The sequence below is a fragment of the Coregonus lavaretus genome, assembly GCF_964263955.1.
Source record: "Coregonus lavaretus genome assembly, chromosome: 22".
In the NCBI taxonomy this organism is placed as follows: Eukaryota; Metazoa; Chordata; class Actinopteri; order Salmoniformes; family Salmonidae; genus Coregonus; species Coregonus lavaretus.
Window position 1 is genome coordinate 32,876,998 of NC_140009.1, and position 16,055 is coordinate 32,893,052.

The 16,055-nt window shown below is 46.6% G+C and overlaps 1 protein-coding gene across 1 annotated transcript in view; it reads left to right on the top strand.

The window, feature by feature from the left end:
* The first annotated feature begins 39 nt into the window (after positions 1-39).
* The window catches only part of LOC311150080 (adenosine deaminase-like), a 39,602-nt gene continuing 23,586 nt past the window's right edge, over positions 40-16,055 (top strand). The window contains exon 1 of the mRNA XM_084187351.1: positions 40-224. Within this exon, the coding sequence (XP_084043477.1) occupies positions 180-224 (45 nt within the window). The 5' untranslated portion in view covers positions 40-179. The remainder of the gene's footprint in view (positions 225-16,055) is intronic.

The window sequence follows — 16,055 nt, forward strand, 5'->3', positions numbered from 1 at the left end:
TGCCCACTTGAACGTGGAATAGCCGTTGAATTGACATTCAGTGTCGTGGTGGGTTGTATGAAGGCGTGTCGCGCTAGGCCTGCCCTGACCGGGAGAAGCTTGAAGTCGCGCCACTCATTCTGTGCTATCAGCACATAATCAGTTTCACATTCATCGGCAGTCACTGAAGAGCTTTCACAATGGCAGAACACTTTACTGAGCAAATAGTATTTAACAAACCAAAGGTAAGTTGCAAATGAAGAACATAATGTATCGGGCAAAGCGAATTTTGCAGTAAATGATTCACTCTTATTACTCAACCACGTTATTGTATTGAGGAAATATACCAGTTCACTCGGCTACTTTGTTTAAATGATAATGTTTTACGTCGCTTATTCATGTGTTTGATTCTAAAACCCCGGAAGCACATGGTTATAAGAAACGAAAGGTAGTCTACAGGTTAGGAGAACTCACGCAGCAGGTTAGGAGAATTAGGTTAAAGTTAGAGAAAATGCTTTCCTAACACTGCTACGAAAATCACTTACGGCGATGTGGCGTGTTTTTAAGGAAGCCCAGTCTACAACTATAGCAGAACTCCCGTCCTTGCGCAATTAACCTATTCATTTGCACAAGCCTCACCGAGCAACACGTTGAATGGAGAACGATGGATAGCCTAGATAGTCTACATTTTCTATTGATATATTTAGTAAGTCACTTACTGAGGTTTTACATAGCATGCAGTATACTTAAGCAATAGAGTACCACAGTATGAGTCATAGTACCAATAAAAGCCAGCGTGCAAACAGGGAAATGGTTCCAATCGTTTTTCCACCATTCATTTTTCCCATAGAGGATTTTAGAAACCCTTAAAATAATGGCTGTTTTGTGTAGGCTTACCCTGGCATGATGTTTTGATAACCATGTATATCTCTCTAGGACAAGATGACTTTTATCAATATTGTCGCCTGTATTTACTCCCCTATGGGAAAAATGAATGGTGGAAAAATGATTGGAACCAATTCCCTGTTTTTTTTTGTCATTTAGCAGACGTTCTTATCCAGAGCAATTAGGGTTAAGTGCCTTGCTCAAGGGCACATCGACAGATTTTTCACCTAGTCAGCTCGGGATTAGAACCAGCGACCTTTCGATTACTGGCACAATGCTCTTTACCACTAAGCTACCTGCCGTTTGACTGCAAGATTTTATTGGTATTATGACACCTCCACTGTGGAGCTCTATGAAGCCTGAGTTGGTGTGGTATACAGCCAATATACCAGGCTAAGGGCTGTTCTTAGGCATAGCGGCAGGAAGTAGGGGTGCTGAGGGTGTTGCGGCACCCCCTGAAAAATCTAACACATATATATTTATTTATTAAGCTGATTTAAAATATATATATATTTCACAAAGGTAGTGCACTGGGACTTTACTAGTATTAGCGGAATAATATAGATGTCTGTAGTAGATTTCTGTAGTACGGGCCCTAAAAAAATTCTGCATAACTTTTTGTGCAGTATTAGTTTACCATCCTTACAAACCACTTAATGTAAATGTACATTACTGTATTGTACATAGGCTGGTCATCTAGGTTTGTACCTGTAGACTTTCCATCACCATGAAGAAAAACAATACACAATACAGTAATTTAGTACATTGAGACATCAAGTGGTTTTTGATGATGTGATGATGTGGCTCAGTTGGTAGAGAATGTCACTTGCAATGCTAGGGTTGTGGGTTTGATTCCCACGGGGGAAAAGTATGCACTCACTACTGTAAGTTGCTCTGGATAAGAGTGTCTACTAAAATGGAAAAATGATGAATAGACCATTTCAGTTTTCACATAGAAATAAGTTGCATTTGCAAAGTATTTCAAGAAACTGTAAAACATATATCAAGCAAGTACAGTGGGGAAAAAAAGTATTTAGTCAGCCACCAATTGTGCAAGTTCTCCCACTTAAAAAGATGAGAGAGGCCTGTAATTTTCATCATAGGTACACGTCAACTATGACAGACAAAATGAGATTTTTCTTTCCAGAAAATCACATTGTAGGATTTTTTATGAATTTATTTGCAAATTATGGTGGAAAATAAGTATTTGGTCAATAACAAAAGTTTCTCAATACTTTGTTATATACCCTTTGTTGGCAATGACACAGGTCAAACGTTTTCTGTAAGTCTTCACAAGGTTTTCACACACTGTTGCTGGTATTTTGGCCCATTCCTCCATGCAGATCTCCTCTAGAGCAGTGATGTTTTGGGGCTGTCGCTGGGCAACACAGACTTTCAACTCCCTCCAAAGATTTTCTATGGGGTTGAGATCTGGAGACTGGCTAGGCCACTCCAGGACCTTGAAATGCTTCTTACGAAGCAACTCCTTTGTTGCCCGGGCAGTGTGTTTGGGATCATTGTCATGCTGAAAGACCCAGCCACGTTTCATCTTCAATGCCCTTGCTGATGGAAGGAGGTTTTCACTCAAAATCTCACGATACATAGAGACAAAGTGGAGTCGCAATTCAATGGCTCAGACACGAGACGTATGTGGCAGGGTCTACAGAAAATCACGGACTACAAAAGGAAAACCAGCCACGTCGCCGACACCGACGTCTCGCTTCCAGACAAGCTAAACACCTTCTTCGCCCGCTTTGAGGATAACACAGTGCCACCGACGAGGCCCACTACCAAGGACTGTGGCCTCTCCTTCTCTGTGGCTGACATGAGTAAGACGTTTAAGCATGTTAACCCCCGCAAGGCTGCTGGCCCAGACGGCATCCGTAGCCGCGTCCTCAGAGCATGCGCAGACCAGCTGGCTGGTGTGTTTACGGACATATTCAATCTCTCCCTTTCCCAGTCTGCTATTCCCACATGCTTCAAGATGGCCACCATTTTTCCTGTATCCAAGAAAGCAAAGGTAACTGAACTAAATGACTATCGCCCCGTAGCACTCACCTCTGTCATCATGAAGTGCTTTGAGAGACTAGTCAAGGATCATATCACCTCTGCTTTACCTGTCACCCTAGACCCACTTCAATTTGCTTACCGCCCCAATAGATCCACAGACGATGCAATTGTCATCACACTGCCCTATCCCATCTGGACAAGAGGAATACCCATGTAAGAATGCTGTTCATTGACTATAGCTCAGCATTCAATACCATAGTACCCTCCAAGCTCATCATTAAGCTCGAGGCACTGGATCTGAACCGCGCCCTGTGCAACTGGGTCCTGGACTTCCTGACGGGCCGCCCCCAGGTGGTGAAGTTAGGAAACAACATGTCCACTTCGCTGATCCTCAACAAGGGTGCGTGCTCAGCCCCCTCCTGTACTCCCTGTTCACCGATGACTGCGTGGCCAAGCACGCCTCCAACTCAATCATCAAGTTTGCAGACGACATAACAGTAGTAGGCTTGATTACCAACAATGACGAGACCGCCTACAAGGATGAGGTGACAGGAAAATAACCTCTCACTCAATGTCAACAAAACAAAGGAGATGATCGTGGACTTCAGGAAACAGCAGAGGGTGCACCCCGCTATTCACATCGACGGGACCGCAGTGGAGAAGGTGAAAAGCTTCAAGTTCCTTGGCGTACACATCACTGACAAACTGAAATGGTCCACCCATGCAGACAGTGTGGTGAAGAAGGCGCAACAGAGCCTCTATCTCAAGGCCATCAGACTATTAAATAGCCATCACTAGCACATTAGAGGCTGCTGCTGCCTATTGAAATCACTGGCCACTTTAAGAAATGGAACACTAGTCACTTTAATAATGGTTACATATCTTGCACTACTCATCTCATATGTATATACTGTATTCTATTCTATAATATTCTACTGTATCTTAGTCCATGCCGCTCTGTCATTGCTTGTCCATATATGTATATATTCTTAAATTCCATTCCTTACTAGATTTGTGTGTATTGGGTATATGTTGTGAAATTGTTAGATATTACTTGTTAGATATTACTGCACTGTCGGAGCTAGAAGCACAAGCATTTTGCTACACCCACAATAACATCTGCTAAACACGTGTATGTGACGAATACAATTTGATTGGATAAGTTTCAGCCATATGTTCTACTGTATGGCTGTAACTATTCATTAATGTTAGAGTTGCCAATACTGCTTTGTGTATTGTTTATCGTATGTAGTATTATTCCGTATTGCCATAAGTATTATTATTGCATTGGTTGCACAAGTACTTTTGCAGAAGTGGTTTAATTGTTGTATTGGTAAACATAGTCTTTTGCATGCACACGTTACCGCAGCGTTTTCCATAGTGGCCTTTTATTAGGGGGGTTTATTGCGCTGCCATGGACTAGCTTCTAAAGTCATCCCAGACTGTTATTGGAGCTTGCTCATGCTCTGGGTAATTTATGACCCTGTGGCAGCTGGCCAGATCTGATAAGATCTCAGCTGGTAGATTCTCATACCAGGCTGGAGAGAGAGTGTGCCATAAATCTTGACCCTTTGTCAATCCAAGTAATTTGTTTCTCTCTCTCCAAGAGGTGAATGTTTAGGTTTAGGTTTATGTTGATGCTGTGTTTATAGCCCTTTATAGACATGTCGTAAGTGTAATGCCATTTTCCATTTATTCATGTAAATACAGTACCAGTCAAAAGTTTGGACACACCCTACTCATTCCAGGGTTTTTCTTTATTTGTACTATTTTCTACATTTGTAGAATAATAGTGAAGACATCAAAACTATGAAATAACACATATGGAATCATGTAGTAACCAAAAAAGATTCTTCAAAGTAGCCACCCTTTGCCTTGATGACAGCTTTGCACACTCTTGGCATTCTCTCAACCAGCTTCATGAGGTAGTCACCTGGAATGCATTTCAATTAACAGGTGTGCCTTGTTAAAAGTTAATTTGTGGAATTTATTTCCTTCTTAATGCATTTGAGCCAATCAGGAGTGTTGTGACAAGGTAGGGGTGGTATACAGAAGATACAGTGGCTTGTGAAAGTATTCACCCCCCTTGGCATTTTTCCTATTTTGTTGCCTTACAACCTGGAAATGGATGAACATTTATGTTTTGGGGATTTGTATCATTTGATTTACACAACATGCCTACCACTTTGAAAATGCAAAATATATATATAAGATATATATTATATATAATATAAGACAAACAAAATGGAGAACTTGAGCGTGCATAACTATTCACCCCCCCCCTCCCCCCTCCAAAGTCAATACTTTGTAGGACCACTTTTTGCAGCAATTACAGCTGCAAGTCTCTTGGGGTATGTCTCTATTAGCTTGGCACATCTAGCCACTGGGAGTTTTGCCCATTCTTCAAGGAAAAACTGCTCCAGCTCCTTCAAGCTGGATGGGTTCTGTCAGTAGCTGAGTGTAGATGCGGTGAGGAATCAAGCGCAGGAAACACGGGCGTTCGTCAACAGACCTTAGTAACAAACATAACAGCACCAAACAGGCGAACAGCCAACCCAACCGGGAAGCAAAATACAAAGTACGCACAACACACACAGTGCGTAAAAATGACGATAGCGCACACAGTGCGGACTCTCGGAAAAACAACAATCCTGAGAGTAATACCAAAGAGCAACAGCTTGACAAATAAACAATACCACATAACACCTGCCCCCACACACGAAAACTAAATAGGCAACCAAATCAAACACTAACAAGGGACAGGTGTACAAACAGACAAAACCAAACAAACATGAAACATCGAACGGTGGCAGCTAGTACTCCGGGGACGACGACCGCCGAAGCCTGCCCGAACAAGGAGGAGGAGAAGCCTCGGCCGAAACCGTGACAGTACCCCCCCCCTTGACGCACGGCTCCAGCCGTGCGCCGATCCCGGCCTCGGGGACGACCAGGACGACGCGGAGCAGGGCGCGTAGGATGACCCCGATGGAACTCGGTCAGCAGGGACAGGTCTAATATGTCCCTCCTTGGCACCCAGCACCGCTCCTCCGGGCCGTACCCCTCCCACTCCACGAGATATTGGAGACCCCCCATCCGGCGTCTCGAATCAAGGATGGACCTCACAATGTACGCCGGAGCCCCCTCGATGTCCAACGGGGGCGGAGGAGTCTCTTCTATCTCATAGTCCTGGAGTGGACCAGCTACCACCGGCCTGAGGAGAGACACATGGAACGAGGGGTTAATATTCCTGTAATCAATAGGCAGTTCTAACCTGTAACACACCTCGTTCAACCTCCTCAGGACTTTGAATGGCCCCACAAACCGCCGACCCAGCTTCCGGCAGGGCAGGCGGAGGGGCAGGTATCTGGTCGAGAGCCAGACTCGATCTCCAGGTGCGTATACAGGCCCCTCACTGCGGTGGAGATCGGCGCTCGTCTTATGCCGACGGATGGCCCGCTGCAGATGAACGTGGGCAGCGTTCCATGTCTCCTCCGAGCGCCGCACCCACTCATCCACCGCAGGGGCCTCGATCTGGCTCTCGTGCCAAGGTGCCAGAACCGGCTGGTACCCTAACACACACTGGAAAGGGGTTAGTTGGGTGGAGGAGTTGCGGAGAGAGTTCTGCGCCATCTCGGCCCACGGAACGTATCTCGCCCACTCCTCCGGCCGGCCCTGGCAATAAGACCTCAGAAACCTACCCACATCCTGGTTGACACGTTCAACCTGCCCATTACTCTCCGGGTGGTAACCCGAGGTAAGGCTCACCGAAACCCCCAACCGTTCCATAAACGCTCTCCACACTCTGGAGGTGAACTGGGGGCCTCGATCAGACACTATATCCTTGGGTACCCCGTAATGCCGGAAGTCATGGGTAAACAGAGCCTCAGCGGTCTGTAGGGCAGTAGGGAGACCCGGCATGGGAAGGAGACGACAGGCCTTCGAGAACCGATCCACAACGACCAGGATGGTAGTATTCCCCTGTGAGGGGGGAAGGTCTGTAACAAAGTCCACCGAGAGGTGGGACCAGGGTCGTTGTGGAACGGGCAGGGGTTGTAGCTTACCCCTGGGCAAATGTCTGGGCGCCTTACACTGGGCACACACCGAACAGGAGGAGACATAAACCCTCACATCCCTGGCTAACGTTGGCCACCAGTACTTAGTGCTAAGGCAGTGAACTGTCCGGCCGATACCTGGATGTCCAGAGGAGGGGGACGTATGAGCCCAATAAATGAGGCGATCGCGTACCTCGAGCGGAACGTACGTCCGACCCACTGGACACTGTGGAGGACTTGGGTCGGTGCGTAACGCCCGCTCGATCTCTGCATCGACCTCCCATACCACCGGTGCCACCAGACAAGACTTTGGTAGTATGGGAGTGGGCTCAACGGACCTCTCCTCCGTGTCATACCGCCGAGACAGGGCATCTGCCTTCCCGTTCTGGGACCCAGGGATGTAAGTGATTTTAAACACAAACCGGGCTAGAAACATAGTCCAGCGGGCCTGGCGAGGATTCAGTCTCCTAGCTGCCCGGATGTATTCCAGGTTACGGTGGTCAGTCAAAATGAGGAAAGGGTGTTGAGCCCCCTCAAGCCAATGCCTCCACACCTTTAGGGCCTGTACCACGGCTAACAGCTCCCTGTCCCCTACGTCATAATTCCGCTCCGCCGGACTGAGTTTCTTAGAATAAAAGGCACAGGGGCGGAGTTTTGGTGGTGTGCCAGACCGTTGTGAGAGGACGGCCCCAATACCGGCCTCGAACGCGTCTACCTCTACCTGGAATGGTAAAGCGGGATCCGGATGCGCCAACACCGGCGCCGAGGTAAACAGGTCCTTCAGTCTCCCAAAAGCCCTGTCCGCCTCAGCTGACCACCGCAAGCGCACTGGACCCCCCTTCAACAGAGACGTTATGGGAGCTGCCACCTGTCCAAAACCCCGGATAAACCTCCGGTAGTAATTCGCAAAACCCAAGAACTGTTGCACCTCTTTCACAGTGGTTGGGGTTTGCCAATTACGCACAGCTGACACCCGGTCAACCTCCATCTTCACCCCTGACGCAGACAACTGATAACCCAAAAAGGAGACCGACTTCTGAAAGAACAGACATTTCTCTGCCTTGACATATAGGTCATGCTCCAACAGCCTCCTCAACACTCGGCGCACCAGGGCTACATGCTCTGCTCGGGTAGAACTGTACACCAGAATATCGTCGATGTACACGACTACTCCCTGCCCCTGCATGTCCCGGAAAATCTCATCGACGAAGGATTGGAAGACTGAGGGAGCATTCATTAACCCATATGGCATGACGAGATACTCGTAATGACCGGAGGTCGTGCTAAACGCTGTCTTCCATTCATCGCCCTCTCTAATGCGCACCAAGTTATATGCGCTCCTGAGATCCAATTTGGTGAAGAACTGAGCGCCGTGTAATGATTCCGTCATAGTCGCAATCAGAGGAAGTGGATAGCTGTACTTCACTGTAATCTGATTGAGACCGCGGTAATCAATACACGGGCGCAGACCTCCATCCTTTTTCTTCACAAAAAAGAAGCTTGAGGAAGCGGGTGAAGTGGAGGCCCGTATGTATCCCTGTCTCAGAGACTCGGCGATGTAAGTTTCCATCGCCTTCCTCTCCTCTTGAGACAAGGGATACACATGGCTCCGCGGGAGGGCTGCTCCTAACTGGAGATCTATCGCACAATCCCCCTGTCTATGAGTCTTACTAAACACCAGTGTCAAATCCTCATACTCGGGGGGAATGTGCAGTGCAGGCATTAGATTCAGACTTTCCACCGAGGTCGCCCCTATGGAAACACCCAGACACAGCCCCTCACACTGAGCAGACCACCCTTTAAGAGCTTTCTCTCGCCACGAAATAGTAGGATCATGGGTAATCAACCAGGGAAGCCCCAGCACCACCGGATACGCAGGAGAGTCAATCAGATAGAGCTGAATCGTCTCCTCATGACCCCCCTGCGCCTCCATCTTAAGGGGCGCTGTGACCTCCCTAATAAACCCAGATCCTAACGGACGGCTATCTAGGGCATGTACAGGGAAAGGCTTATCAACGGGAAGGAGAGGAATCCCTAATTCTACACAGAACTGGCGATCTACAAAGTTCCCAGCTGCGCCTGAATCGACTAGCGCCTTATGCTGGGAACGAGGTGCTACCTGTGGAAAACAAACAGGCAAGGTTATGTGAACGACAGAAAGCTCTGGGTAAGTAGGGCGCCTACTCACCTGGGAGGACTCCCCAATGCGTGGCCTGCCTTCACCTCCACCGGGGGACCTTCCCCAACACCTAGCCGCGGTGTGCCCTCCACGGCCACAGTTGGTGCAGGGGACGGCCCCCCTCGGGTTCCTACTCCTCCTTTCTCTAGCGCCAGCACCTCCGAGCTCCATAGGGCTCGGCTCTGAGGTGCTGGAGGGTGAAATGGGCGACCCCCATCCGGGACGTCCACAGGTGGCGAGCAGGGTGTCCAACCGAATGGCCATGTCGACTAGTTGGTCAAACGTCAACAAGGTATCCCTGCACGCCAACTCTCTTTGGACGTCCTCCCGGAGGCTACAACGGAAGTGGTCTATGAGGGCCCGCTCATTCCACCCTGCATCTGCCGCTAGAGTCCGGAACTCCAGGGCAAAATCCTGTGCGCTCCTCATCCCCTGTCGGAGGAAGAACAGACGCTCCCCCGCCGCCTTCCCTTCTGGTGGATGGTCGAACACGGCCCGGAAGCGGCGGGAGAACTCCGCATAAGTGATGGTAGCGGCGTCCATTCTCCTCCATTCGGCGTTGGCCCACTCCAACGCCTTGCCGGTGAGACAGGAGATGAGGGCGGAGACGCTCTCGTGTCCCGAGGGCGCCGGGTGTACGGTGGCGAGGTAGAGCTCCACCTGTAGCAGGAACCCTTGACACCCGGCAGCGGAGCCGTCGTACGCCCTCGGGAGCGAGAGCCGAATCCCACTGGGTTCCGGAATGTGGACAGGAGGACTGACCGATGGGGATGGTCCGGTAGGTGGGGGCGTGGGTACCCCGCTGCTTTCCCATCGGTGGAGAGTGTTCATCACCCGATCCAAGGCGTGCCCGATCTGGTTAATCCGGTCCTCCTGTCCACGAAGACGGTCCTCCATGACCTCTGTCGGCGCGGGTGCTCCTGCTGACTCCATGGTGGGATGTGGTATTCTGTCAGTAGCTGAGTGTAGATGCGGTGAGGAATCAAGCGCAGGAAACACGGGCGTTCGTCAACAGACTTTAGTAACAAACATAACAGCACCAAACAGGCGAACAGCCAACCCAACCGGGAGGCAAAATACAAAGTACGCACAACACACACAGTGCGTAAAAATGACGATAGCGCACACAGTGCGGACTCTCGGAAAAACAACAATCCTGAGAGTAATACCAAAGAGCAACAGCTTGACAAATAAACAATACCACATAACACCTGCCCCCACACACAAAAACTAAATAGGCAACCAAATCAAACACTAACAAGGGACAGGTGTACAAACAGACAAAACCAAACAAACATGAAACATCGAACGGTGGCAGCTAGTACTCCGGGGACGACGACCGCCGAAGCCTGCCCGAACAAGGAGGAGGAGCAGCCTCGGCCGAAACCGTGACAGGTTCCGCTGGTGTACAGCAATCTTTAAGTCATACCACAGATTCTCAATTGGATTGAGGTCTGGGCTTTGACTAGGCCATTCCAAGACATTTAATTGTTTCCCCTTAAACCACTCGAGTGTTGCTTTAGCAGTATGCTTAGGGTCATTGTCCTGCTGGAAGGTGAACCTCCGTCCCAGTCTCAAATCTCTAGAAGACTGAAACAGGTTTCCCTCAAGAATTTCCCTGTATTTAGCGCCATCCATCATTCCTTCAATTCTGACCAGTTTCCCTGCCGATGAAAAACATCCCCACAGCATGATGCTGCCACCACCATGCTTCACTGTGGGGATGGTGTTCTCGGGGTGATGAGAGGTGTTGGGTTTGCGTCAGACATAGTGTTTTCCTTAATGGCCAAAAAGCTCAATTTTAGTCTCATCTGACCAGAGCACCTTCTTCCATATGTTTGGGGAGTCTCTCACATGCCTTTTGGCGAACACCAAATGTGTTTGCTTATTTTCTTTCTTTATCTGGCCACTCTTCTGTAAAGCCCAGCTCTGTGGAGTGTTCGGCTTAAAGTGGTACTATGGACAGATACTCCAATCTCCGCTGTGGAGCTTTGCAGCTCCTTCAGGGTTATCTTTAGTCTCTTTGTTGCCTCTCTGATTAATGCCCTCCTTGCCTGGTCCGTGAGTTTTGGTGGGCGGCCACCTTTTGGCAGGTTTGTTGTGGTGCCATATTCTTTCCATTTTATAATAATGGATTTAATGGTGCTCCGTGGGATGTTCAGAGTTTCGGATATTTTTTTATAACCCAACCCTGATCTGTACTTTTTTTGAAACAAGTAATTTTTTTCATTTCACTTCACCAATTTGGACTATTTTGTGTATGTCCAAATAAAAATCCATTTAAATTACAGGTTGTAATGCAACAAAATAGGAAAAACGCCAAAGGGGTTGAATACTTTTGCAAGGCACTGTAATTGTATCATGGGGTGTGATGACTTCATACATTCACTCTTTCTCTTATCTATCATAGGTCAACTATCCATGTGATGAAACATATACTGTGCATTATATAGCATGTTGCATTGTTTGATGAGCCTTGCTTGTGTGTTGTGTAACTGCCGTGCCTGGCTGTTATACAAGCTAACAAAATAAAGTTGTTATAGACATTTCTTTCAGTTCCTGTATCTATTTAAGTGACAAGAACACAGATTATAAATAACTGTCTTTTCCATTACATGTACAATTGCAGCCAAATATATTAATAATAATAATAATTGGTCATTTAGCAGACGCTCTTATCCAGAGCGACTTACAAGAGCAGTTAGGGTTAAGTGCCTTGCTCAAGGGCACATCGACAGATTTTTCACCTAGTCGGCTCGGGGATTAGAACCAGCGACCTTTCGGTTACTGGCCCAACGCTCTTACCCACTAAGCTACCTGCCACCCTTGCACTTTTCCTAAATAATTCCTGAACATTGCACTCCAAAACACCTTGATAACCTGCTGATTTCATGATGTCTTGCACACATTCAAGGCCCCCAGTAACAGAGGCAGCAATGTGACCCAACAGCCACAGAGTTTCTAAACCCAGGCGCAACATCGCAAGATTTCCAGGAATGCTTGCGAAGCAGACGAGGCCGGGGTTTGGGGTTTGAAAAGTCAATGAGAGAAGTGAAACATTCTTCCTTAGTTGTTAATTTTCTCTATATCTAGACCTAGATTCGAGCCAATGTCTTAAGTTGTTAAACATGTTATTACTTCAACCTCGTGAAAGTGGCAAACTGACACATTTTAATTTTAGTCAAAACAACTTTATATTGAAGGAGTGCCTTTGATTTGACGCAGTTCGGCGTGAGACGTCCGTTAGACCGATGACGTGTTTCTGCGTTTGAGCTTAGCTAGCCAACGTGGCCTTGATTACGCCTAGTGTGATCTGGGATTTCTATTGGAGAAGCAGATTCAGCCTATCTTCATACTGTACTCTCTTTGCAACAGCATTATCAAACCTCCCTGTGTTTGATTGTAGGGAGAGTGTGCTTATCTTTGAATGGTTCATTTGGTCGTTGGTAAACATAGGAAGACCCCACTGCTGAAGGAGACAAAAGTAGGCCGGATTGTACTTCTCAAAAACCCACTTAAACAAGCCTAAATCCTGGGAGAAATGTTCTGTGGACCAATGAAATAAAATTAGAGCTTTTTGGCAATACAGATCAGCGCTGTGTTTACTGACAACCAAATGAAGCATTCAATGAAAAGAACACCCTCCCTACAATCACACATGGGGGAAGTTTGCTAATGCTGTGGGGTTGCTTTGCTGCCTTTGGTACTGGAGACCTTGAAAATGTGCAAGGTATCATGAAATCAGCAGATTATCAGGTGTTTTGGAGTCCAATGTTCAACCTAGTGTCCAAAAGCTGGGTCTCCATTGAAGGTTGTGGGTCTTCAGGCAGGATAACGACCCCAAACACACATAAAAAAAACGACCCAGGAATCGTTCAAGAAGAACTGGAGTGGCCAGCGAAGAGTCCAGATCTGAATCATATCCATAACCTATGGCGAGATCTGAAAACAGCAGTTAGCGGAGGGCACCCTTCAAACGTTGAAGAATTAGAGCAGTTTGCTGCTTAAAAGTGGGCCAAATTGCCAGTTGAAAGATGCAGCAAAGTGCAAGGGTTCCAATATATTTGGCCACAGCTGTATGTCCCTGTTGATATTGCTCATGGTTAGTAAAGTAGGAAAACACAAAAGAATAGCCCATGAGGAAATGAAAAAATGTAAATGTAAATTAAATGAGTTGTTCCTACAATGCCAGAAGATGACTTCACCTGTAAATGACTTAAACAGATGTCTTAGACCTGATCTGTGTATGTAGCCTAGAGTGCATTGATGTTCTGACATCATTGCCTATGTTGTTGTTGAGATAGAGAAGCTTTCTGCTTGAAAGTATCTGTAAGATTGTTTGCATCCCAGCCTTGATAGAGCTGTAATGGGCCTAAACAACAGAGACAGGAGAACACCTGTACTCATGACTCACTAACGTTATTTAAACACTGTCTTCTTCAAAACTGTAATGTATAACTCATTCTTCAGAACAAAGTACACAAATTACACATTATCTAAGCACACACTCACTCTTCCTTTGCCTGTTTCTTTCTCTCATAGGCATGTACACATACACAGGCAAATGCTCGCACGCATGGAGGAGTGTATTGAATAGAGATGCTGTAACAGTCATGTGAGACCTACACCCTGGGCATGTTGTCAGTGTGAAAAGTGGTTGTTGACAAAGAACCTTATTTATTATAGGAACCTGAAGAGCACATGGGTGGTAATTAACCACATCATACTCAGTCTGCCAAGTATTGTATTTAAGCCACTCTGGGGCTGGAAATGGAATAATACATGTGTATTGACTTACTGATATGATTGAGACCTGAAACCTAACACAACATCTAATGGCTCTGTGAGACAAGAGCACAGCTGTTGCTGTAATGATGTCATGAAGGTCTTTCAGTGTACTCTGATGTAGTTTTACTAGGGTGTGTAGAACACTGAAGTCTACCAAGTCATAACGTGTTCAGACAGGCTCTAAATTTTTTTCTAAGGATCTAAATCAGGGTTGTCAAACTCATTCCATGATGGCCTAGTGTCTGCGGGCTTTTGGTTTTTCCTTTTAATTAAGACTTAGACAACCAGGTGAGGGAAGTTCTTTATAATTAGTGACCTTAATTCATCAATCAAGTACAAGGGAGGAGCGAAAACCCGCAGACACTCGGCCTTCTGTGGAATGAGTTTGATACATAATTTAAATGTTTCACAGGAACTGATTATTTCCCTACATTCCATAAGGTGACATCTAGAGAGAAATAGCTGTTGTGTTCAACTAGCTAGGGTTTAGCCTGCATGCTACTGGTTGCAATGCAATTATACAGCAGGCCAATGCTGTGCCAAAGAACCCTGTTGGAGACACAAACATATTTTATTTATGTGAACATACAGTACTGTACATGTGTGTCCAAGAGATTGTGCTAGAAAAACACAACATAGGGCCTACAGTGATTTTCACACTGTTGATTACATACATTAAATTATACTGAAGAATAGACTACCTTGACATTTCCTATAGTAAAGATATCACTCTTTCAAGGCCTTGGTTTCCTGCCATACCATTGTTAGTGGCTGGGGTCATGTCACACCATAATTATCACACTCTGTGATGAGTGTGATGGAAAGGAGTCATGCGCAGGAGGGTAATCACCGAATACAGAGTTTATTCCTTCGTAGACACACAAATGCGCTCAAATAGCGATCAACGAAACAGGCACAGGGGAAACTCTCATCCCTGGCAAATACACTGTAACGGATATCCCATAATACATAGGCACAGGGGAAAATCTACCCTGGCCACAAAATGTACGAGTAGCTCCACCGAGCTACACTACTCTCACAACTAACAATCACCCACAAGGACAAGGGGGCAGAGGGAACACTTATACACGGACTAATGAGGGGATAAGAACCAGGTGTGTGTGATTGACAAGATAAGACAATTGTGATGATGATTGGTGCGGCAGTGGTTAGTAAGCCGGTGACGACGAACGCCGAAGCCTGCCCGAACAAGGAGGGGAGGCAGCCTCGGCCGAAGTCGTGACACACTCATGCTAAACTCAATATGTAATAACCGTAATGGTATTCCCTTCAAGAGCCAACCTGTCAGACGCGTACAGGTGTAGGATCTTAATTTTACCAGTATTGTCATAGCAAAATAGTACTGCAGCAACAGGATTTTAACGTTTAGTCCATTCATACTTTTCCGCCGACGTAATGTTGCTTGATCAGTGGTTAGGCTATTATTAGGCTACATGAAAAGTGCAATACTGTTAATATAACCATTTGTTAGTGCGGGTTTTCAGTAAATGTATTTAAATCCTATGGTGCAGGGAAAATTCTCAGGAACAACAGAGTGATCAAATTAAGATCCTACACCTGTAACTGTAAGATGATAACGATGCTAAGAACTTTTCAAGGTTCTTTCCTGCTGCTCTTCTTGGAAGATTTGTTATTTCTTAGGAATACATTTCCCCAACATTACCTATATTCTGAATCTTATCCAGTGTGTGCCTCAGACGGTCAAAAGATAACAAAATCGATACATACCTTCCCTTTACAATCGAATCCCCTCATGTTTTATTAGTTGTAACTGAGGCTTGGGGTGACCACAGTCAATCTGCCCTGTAGTCAGCTGGTGTAGAGTAGCTGGGCTCTGTAACTCATGGCTCTCTGTTCAGTGCTGATGGGATAAGAGCCGAGCACTCAGTTGCTCTTCTTTGAACCTTCTCTGGCATCCCTGGCCTTTTCACCGACTGCAATAACTACGGTGCCCAGTCATGCACACTGCATTCGAGATAGATGTGGTCCTTGCCACAACTGAGCCCTGTGTAGCTCAGTTGGTAGAGTATGGCGCTTGCAACGCCAGGGTTGTGGGTTCGATTCCCACAGGGGGCCAGTATGAAAAAAAAAAAATATGTATGCACTCACTAACTGTAAGTCACTCTGGATAAGAGCATCTG